The sequence below is a fragment of the Tribolium madens genome, unplaced genomic scaffold (assembly GCF_015345945.1).
Source record: "Tribolium madens isolate multiple individuals breed KSU strain unplaced genomic scaffold, Tmad_KSU_1.1 Scaffold_3;HRSCAF=73;Tcas5.2_LG2, whole genome shotgun sequence".
Taxonomy (NCBI): domain Eukaryota; kingdom Metazoa; phylum Arthropoda; class Insecta; order Coleoptera; family Tenebrionidae; genus Tribolium; species Tribolium madens.
In genome coordinates this window covers 1,583,099-1,591,588 of record NW_025401006.1, presented here as the reverse complement: position 1 = coordinate 1,591,588, position 8,490 = coordinate 1,583,099, and the positions used below count along the sequence as shown (strand labels likewise).

General features: G+C 31.7%; 3 protein-coding genes across 3 annotated transcripts in view; 1 reads left to right on the top strand and 2 right to left on the bottom strand.

Annotated features, from left to right (window-relative positions):
- The first annotated feature begins 800 nt into the window (after positions 1 to 800).
- On the top strand, positions 801 to 1,253 carry LOC123007315 (trissin). The gene is made up of 2 exons (XM_044402547.1): positions 801 to 850; positions 899 to 1,253. Exons 1-2 carry the CDS (start codon positions 814 to 816, stop codon positions 1,153 to 1,155), a joined length of 294 nt encoding a protein of 97 aa, XP_044258482.1. The 5' UTR covers positions 801 to 813; the 3' UTR covers positions 1,156 to 1,253.
- A 35-nt stretch (positions 1,254 to 1,288) lies between these two features.
- LOC123007314 (centromere-associated protein E-like) lies at positions 1,289 to 5,574 on the bottom strand. Its single transcript, XM_044402546.1, has 10 exons — positions 5,521 to 5,574; positions 5,247 to 5,459; positions 5,014 to 5,198; positions 4,672 to 4,960; positions 4,232 to 4,618; positions 4,045 to 4,176; positions 3,885 to 3,992; positions 3,679 to 3,828; positions 3,485 to 3,628; positions 1,289 to 3,425 (listed from the first exon to the last, which is right to left on the bottom strand). The coding sequence occupies exons 1-10, from the start codon at positions 5,572 to 5,574 to the stop codon at positions 1,458 to 1,460; spliced, it is 3,630 nt and encodes a 1,209-aa protein (XP_044258481.1). The 3' UTR covers positions 1,289 to 1,457.
- Positions 5,575 to 5,947: 373 nt separating this feature from the next.
- Positions 5,948 to 8,490, bottom strand: part of LOC123008107 (WD repeat-containing protein 36) — a 9,116-nt gene continuing 6,573 nt past the window's right edge. The window contains exons 2-3 of the mRNA XM_044403723.1: positions 7,149 to 7,303; positions 5,948 to 7,095 (exon numbers count right to left, since the gene is read on the bottom strand). Of these exons, the coding sequence (XP_044259658.1) occupies positions 5,966 to 7,095; positions 7,149 to 7,303 (1,285 nt within the window). The 3' untranslated portion in view covers positions 5,948 to 5,965. The remainder of the gene's footprint in view (positions 7,096 to 7,148; positions 7,304 to 8,490) is intronic.

Sequence of the window (8,490 nt, the reverse complement as noted above, 5' to 3'; positions counted from 1 at the left end):
GTCCTTCTAACTTCTACGCCATTGTTTATAGAAACATCAACTTTCCTCACAAATATAATTTTACACTTCTTTAAACTCAACTGGAATCGCCACAATTCTTTAATCAGGCGAGCATCTACTCAAGCGTTTTTCTTCTATTTATTGTCTGTAACTGATAGTTACAGTTTTAAAACAAATTGTAATACTACTGTAATATATCCTTACAGAAAAGTTGAAGGAAATGTGAAATGCCTTGACATTTTAACTTTTTTTTAATACCTTCAAAACTGGAAAAAAAAAACCTTAAAATTTAACAATTCATTCTTAACAGGCTCATATAGTAGTGATGTTCTTATGTGGACGTATTTCCAAAGTTTTATTGCGTTAATTTATAAATAATTTGTTTTCTAGTAAACAGCGATATTCAGGTGTGAACAAGTTCTGGAACATTTATCTAGTTTATTAAGTTTATGATTTATATAATTATGGGGACTAAATGCGTATTTTATACTAGCAATAAATCTTACATATCTAATAACAGTAAAGCTGTAGTATTGATTTTTTTTTTGAAACTTGTGGCTTGCGTTGTTTTTTTTTTAAATTAAGAATCCACTTTGACTAAATCAATCAATAAAGTAATTTCAGCGAAAAACTTTTCCTTTGAAAGTCAATTGATGTGAATGGATTAGTAAGTAGATGTTTCACAGAGTCTTGATGAAATAAATTTTATAACTTAGCTCCCCTCCCGTTAAGCTGCAAAATGTGGGGTGACAGTTTTATATATAAGCTCAAAAGCCACATTTCCTACACAGTGAATCCAGCTTTGCCGTCAGTATGAACAAAAATTTACTTGTAGTGTTAATTGTCATAGGTATGTAGTTTTGTTGTTAAAATTTTCAAATTAAGAACTGTTGAATAGGCGTGGTGTGGGGCGAAGCACAGTCCTGCACATCATGTGGTTCCGAATGTCAGTCCGCATGTGGAACAAGACACTTCAGAACTTGCTGTTTCAATTACATTAAAAAAAGAAATTCGGATTCCCTGGCCGTGGATCCGAGTCTTCGCTTAGAACTATGGCTTGCGAAATCGAGAAATCCCTATTTCCAACGAAATTTTCTGGATTCCTTCCTTGAACTACCTGAAAGCGTCAATCAGGATCACGATATGACACAGTAATTTTTTTTTAAATATCGTTCAAAATTGTTTAAATTATAGATGTTTACCGTATTTTGGGCTGGGTATTAAAGGATTTACGTAACTACGTCCTATATCATTTTTCCCATATCCACATTTGAATTAAATAAATAAATGAAAAAATGACAAATATTTAATTCTGTTATAGCTATAGTAATACAAAAACTAAACTTACTACAACAATGCTTAACTGTAGCAGTCTGTAACAAACACTAATAAATAATATAAATATACTTAAATACATGAGAAATAATCCAAAAAACGAATATTCAATTTTAGACACGTTAATTAGGTTCGTGAACACTTCGCAATATGTTGAAAATTTTCTTGCACTTCTCATTCTCTAATAATCGAGGTTCACATTTTTGAACATTCTCTATACACTCCAGAAAGTTTTCAATGTTTGATTTTACTAACCGCTCGTAGCAATCCAATATGTCTACATTAGAATGAAGATTTTGACTATTTGCTGGTTGTATTAAAACGTTTGAAATGATATGTATCTTTTTATCGATTTTAATTTCTTCAACTGAAAGTTCATTAGGATTGTCATCTTTATAACGTTTAGTATTTGTGTCTGTTAGAAACACACTTTTCCTTTTCTGGCACTTCTTCACAGCGTCTCCAAAAGGCTCCATTGATTCAGAACTTGAACCCATTGGGACAGCCTTTTTATTCTTCTTCGACTTCTTTATATATTTTTTGTTTTTCTTCACTTCACGGAGAGTCTCTCTAAACGATTCCAACCTTTTCGAGTTTTCTTCAAGTATTATCTCTGTTTTAGTAAGATCTTCCTTTGTTAGTGCTTTTGGGGTACTTGTTACTTTGGCAGGCCTGCCCCTTTTAGTTTTTACTGTTTTTGATTTTCTGGATCTGGATCGTGTCCGTTTGAGTCCGGGTAGAAGTTTCACCTCGGGTTTCGCAGTCAAATATTCATCAGTCATCTGCGCCTTAAGATAAGACAAATCTCCCGGAGAATAAAGTTTTCGTTTTGTTATTGATTTTACATTTAAGTCTTCTTTAATATCTACATTTTGATTATTTTGTCTACGCTCCTCTTCCATAATAGAACCTTCATTATCACTATCTGAACTAATATTATACTTTGGCGGTGATTTTTCGACATTATTGGATGACTTAATTTCCTTTTTCGGTTCTAAATTTTTCATTTTATCAAAAATTGAATCTTTCAAAATGACCCCACTTGAAGTACTTGAATCAGAGTCTTGATCCTCAAGCTTTTGGCGTAACAAATCACGAGTCGGAATTTCTCTTTCTTTATTCCCTGTTTGGATTTCAACTTCATTATCTCTATTCTCTGAGAATATTTTTGAAATATTTTCCTCCACCTCATCTTGGATGTGTATTTCATTGTTTCTATCTGATGCTTTGTCAACAAACTCGGGCGTTTTCTCTTTTTGGCTAGACAAAAAGCGTGATAAATCACGAGTGTGTATTTCTCTTTCTTTATTCTCTACTTGTATTTCGACTTCATTATCTCGATCCTCTGAGAATATTTTTGAAATATTTTCTTCCACTTCATCTTGGATGTGTATTTCATCGTTTCTGTCCGATATTTTATCAACAACCTCCGGCGTTTTTTCTATTTGGCTAGATAAAATGCTTAACAACTCATCAGTATGGATTTTACTTTGTTTATTTTCTGCTTGTACTTCAAGTTCATTATTTTTATCGTCTACAAATATTTTTGAAATGTCTTCTTCCACCTCTGCTGATATTTTTGAAACTTCCACTTCCTTTTCCTCTTCAAGGATTTCAGTTTCATCATTTCTGCTAATTTCTTCTGGTGATTTCTGGTTATTCTCATCAAGATAATTATTGTTAATTTCTGCTGCTGATATTTCTTCTTGGACTTCACTATTCACATCAAAACACTCACTCTTTTCCAATGTATTATCCTCCTTATTTTCCTCCACCATCTTTGGTGTTTGTTCTTCAACCACCATTTCCATATCCACTTCACCAGTTTTTTCAGAAACATCACTAATTGCGGAAGAAATTGGTAAGACTGAGTCAGGGTCTATAACAATTTTTTCTTTGAAAATTGGAATTTCTAGATTTTTCTTTTCTGTCAAAACCGGATCAACATTGACACTTTTCAACCAATCTTCCACCTTTGATACTGAACAGGATTGACTTGTTTCTAAAACTTCCTCCAACTCATTTGCTTCTCTTACTATTTCAATTAGGTCCTTTTCTTTACCTTTTCGCTTTTTGGAAACAACCGGTTTCTGTAAAAAAATCATTTTTTTAAATTCAAAACAATACATATATTTTAGTTTCAGCTTACTTCTACAATTTTTACAATCGGAGAAGTCAAGCTCGATGACACTTTATGACCTTTTTTCTTTTTTAATGATGGTATTTTCTGTTTAGGTGAATCCCGCCTTGAGATCTTTTTTTTGGGTTTTCCAACTACTGATTCCGAAAACGACTACAAGAAAGTATTAATTCCGTAATCTTTTACGTAAAAATTAAACTTACGACTGGAGTAACGGATTTATTGAACTGGATGACACTGTCAATGCGTTCAATTATGGGGTCTCCCACACGGGTTTTTCGTGTTTTGACCATGCCATTTTTATGTTTCTTCTTTTTCAAGTTATCTCGTGTTGCTTCTTTATCATCTATTGGCTACAATCACAAAAAGCAGCAAAAATAGACAGCGGATAGATCCAGTGTACACTTACTGCGTAAATACGATTTTTGTTTTTGTCAGTTTTATTTATCGTATTATCGTCCTCATCATCCGAAATTAAGATGAAATTTTCCAATTCAGGGTCGGTATGAACAATTTGCTGCAAAAATTCAGATTAACAAGTATGTGCAAAGATTTTTATAAAACATTACTGAATCTAAAAATTTTTGTTCAGCTTTTTCTCTTGTTGAAATTTTCGGTCTGTTTATTATAAAACAATTAAGAACAGCACTGGAATTAGCACTTTGGAGCGATATATCGGCAGTTACTGAAGAATCATTATCCTGCAACTTATTTCATACAAACAGTTCTATATGAGATTAACATGTAAACCAATACTTCTTCTGATGGAAATTTTAGACAATCGATGGAAAAAGTATTTGGAAATATTTCCGGAAGGACCTTTTCTACTAATATCTTGAAGCTTTCAGAACACTGCGATACTGATATTTCCAAATTACGAACAGTATCAAACTTTGGGCTACATGATACATTAAACACTGAATTTTTCAATTTTATAGATATGTCTAAACATTTAGCATTCAAGTTGTGATTAAAATCCACTTTTAGGACGTCCCGTGGACAGAACGACAACACTTCCCAACTTGTTTTCAAAAATGGTTTTATTTTAGTCACAGATGTGAAAAAACTTTTCGAACAAAAAAACGATATCTTTTCTTCGAGTAGATTAAAGTCAAGCCAGATATTATCGGTGGCCGCTGCCATCTAAAAGTAAAAATATAAAATTATGTAATCAAAATTATTAATTTTGTTGTTACGCTGAATTCCTCAACTGGCGTTAGATCCAATGCAATGCTGCTACAGTTGATAGAAAATATATTTGTTCCAGATTCATTTATCTTGTCAAGTACCATTCTAATATTTTGATAGATACTTTTTTCGTCTGTAGATGTAATAGATGGAATTAGAACTTGCATAATTTCCGGAAAAAATTTTTCAAGAATTACGTTGAGATCATGAAATTTAAAAAGTTTGAAGAGCACATTAATAATAATGGCTTGCGTTTCTATATCTCCAGTGTTTTTAACAACATCGTACCAAATATAACTACAACAAAACGAAATTATTAAACGTCCCATTTTATATCATTGGTTATATACAATTTTTTATGCTTAGCTGATAATTTTTCGAAAATATCACTTGAAACTTCATCCAAAATGTGTGAATAAATTCGAAAATATTCTTTAACGTTACTGTTTAAGGGATCACTTTCCAAAATGGTATCTATAACTTTGGCAAACTTTGTTATTATGCTATCATAAATTTGCGTTGAATCTACAACAAACTAAATCTCCTTGTTCTAAGAGAAAAACTAAAAGTTTATTTATCATACCAAGAACACTTCCAATGCTAACCTAACAGAAAAATGTTTCTGGGCCATTATACTTTCAAATTGTTTTGCATATTTGTTCAATAGTACAAAAAATATTAAAACACTATCTAGAAACATTCTTACTTCGGATGTATTCATGTAAAACTTTGCAAACTCTTTCAAAATGTTTGAGACGTTTTTAATATCGTATTCTTGGATTGGTTTTTCCAAATCCTACAATTGAAAAATTTGAAATAAATTGATACGTTTAAAACACTAATGAACGATAACTTACCAATATTTTAGACATTGTATTTTTAAAATGATTCAACAAGTTTGAAAAATCCATTTTGATTTAATAATTATTTATTACATTGTAAATTAAAAGTGACGCGTTAATCTTTTGTTGACATTTTTGACTTGTAAAAAAAGCCCTCTTGATTTTTTTTACTCCACCACTATTCAGAGGACATGATCTTCACAATAAAAAAAGACCAAGAAAAAGGTATCAAAAATATTAATAGAATACGGCAAATTGCTTTAGAATATCATAAATATATTTCTCAAATTATTTGTTTCATTTAATTCTACTTTATAAATTTTATGCTGCGATGATAATATTGCGGCCGATATGACCGACTGCAGTATGTCAACAAAATTCAAAAAATACTCTTATTTTTGGTTGTCGGTTACTTGTGCTTTAAAGAAGGTAAGAAACAAAATAATTTTCTTATTTTTATTTACATCAATTTTAAGTTCTGAACAACACAAATATTATATAACAATTTATCTTGCAATCTATTCCATACAACATTGTGACAACTTTGAATATTGGTTAAATAATTCCTCAACGTCTCTTCAGTTGCAATAACTGTTCCATGTGATTTTAAAAAGACACCAAGGTACGCTTCCGCTAATTCAAAGTCTTTGTTGGATTTCAATATAAATTCAATACTCTTCAGAAACTGTAACATGACTTCAATTGAGCCTCCACCTTCAGGAGCCAAAGACTTTATTTCAAAATCAATCATAGACGGACCAAATGACTTTAACTTTTCAATAACGTGACTGAAATCGTCGTCTTGTCGCGTTTTATCCAATAATTTCCCAAATTCGGTTAAATTCAATAAAGTCGCTGGCGTCAATATTTTACTACTGCTTTCAGACTCAAGCTTTGACAAATCGAATTGGAAATTCAATGATGAAACTGTCGGTAAGAAAAACGGTGCTGCTTTAGGTGCCTTAGGTGGGGATTTGGGCTTATTCCTCTTCTTGATTACATCCAAATTCAACAAATTCTGCCACCTTGATGCGGCAAATCCCGATAAAGTTACCAAATCGTTGCTAATTTGTTCAGGCGATATAAATTCTAGTTCATCAGATTCTTCTACGTCACTTTCCTCTTCGTGGTGCTCTCTGAGACACTCAGGGAAAGCCACCAATGGCGGCTCAACGCTTGGTGTCAAAGCTTTCAGAGATATTTTTGAGTACATAGTTCGATTTGTCCACAGGAAAATCCCTAAATAGTCGACATGGGCCGTAGCCAGAACTTCTCCGGTTGGCGAAATATCCAACGAAACGCATGCGACCTCTGTACTAAATTCGTCCACTAAATGACACGAAGGTATGTCCCAAGTGCGTATGGAACAATCCATTGATGATGTCACCAACCAACGGGAATCAGGGCTAAACGTTGCGTCGGTTATTTGAGCCGTGTGTCCCACGAATTTTCGTACAATTCGTCTTGTATCAATATCTACTATGTAAACATCAAAGTCTTCAAGGGCAACTGCCAACATTGAGCTTTCTGAATGCGATCGAAAGAAACTGATCGGTTCTTCTAATGCTAAGACAGTCAATGGATTGGCTCCTGAAAATAGAAAATTTTATATTGGATTATACAAAGAAAAAAATTAAACACACCTTTGTTTTTAAACTTCCAAAATTTTATTTTACAATCACTGCTACCACTTATTGTCACTTGATTTAAAGGATCGGTTGCTATTCCTCTGACAGATGAATCGTGTGCTTTTGGGGTACCGTAATTATCGCGCCAAATGCCCGACTGCATGTTAAACCTGAAAATGAATGAAAACAACTAAACTATATTGAGCCACAAAGATTTGTTTCTTACAATCACTCTTTTTTGACTATTCAGGAATTTGAATGAAGTAATTTTTTTAACGTTTTTTTGTTATTTATTATGCAATAATTTGCGTTCTCTTTTAAAGTTCCATGGAACATGAAATTTAAAATTTTAAAGTATGTGCAAATATTTTAACAAGTAATAATAGAACTCAAAAGAAATCAAAATAACATAACTTACCTTAACCGAATATTTCTGAGATATAGAGGGTGCAACCTCCACTTTGGCGTCGGAAAAATTGTCAAAAAAGTCAATATAAACGAAGTTTTAATCTTTCAGTACTTTATCCCAACGTTTACATAGCTAGTAGTCGGTAACATATTTGAGGTAATGAAACTCGGTGCTATCTTCAACAAAATGGTTACAAAAATGGTAACAAAATGGTTACCGTTTTATGATTTTTTTATACAGGACGATTTTTAAAAAGCGGCAGGCGCTGTATAATTTTAATTCATTGCCTGATTTCAAAAGTTTAAAAAATAAATTAAACGGCTTTAATACAGTATAAGCTGACAATTTTAGAATTTTTCTAAATGTGATAGTGTACAAAAAGGTATTAGTTTTCTTGGTACAGACATGAGCAATATGTTCTACTTGTACTAAAAATTATTGTTTAAAAAAATAAATCAAAGTTGAAAACAAAATTATAAAAATTAAAAAAATCTAGTTGCATGGTGACAAATAAGACAATGACATTATTGTAATGTTTAGAAGCAGCAAATGAAAGAAAATATTGCCAAAATTTTTTCAAACTTTTAATAAAAAATGACTAATAATTACCTATTAACTACCTAACATTTTTTTTCACCTGTAATAATTTTTTTTAACAATAATTTTTAATAAAAGTAGAACATATTAACATATGCAATGTCGGTGCCAAGAAAACTAATATTTTCCAAAATATGAAAAAAAAAATTAATCCCTACTTAAAATTACAAAGTTAAATACAGCCCAAAATATACCGACATTTAGAAAAATTCTAATTTTGTTAGCTTATAATAGCTTACACACCAAACTTTTATTTTAATAGCACAACGCGTTTCGACCACAAAGTGGTCATCCTCAGGTGAGAATAAAACTAACTAATTTAACAATGGTAATGCCTTATATACTAATTTT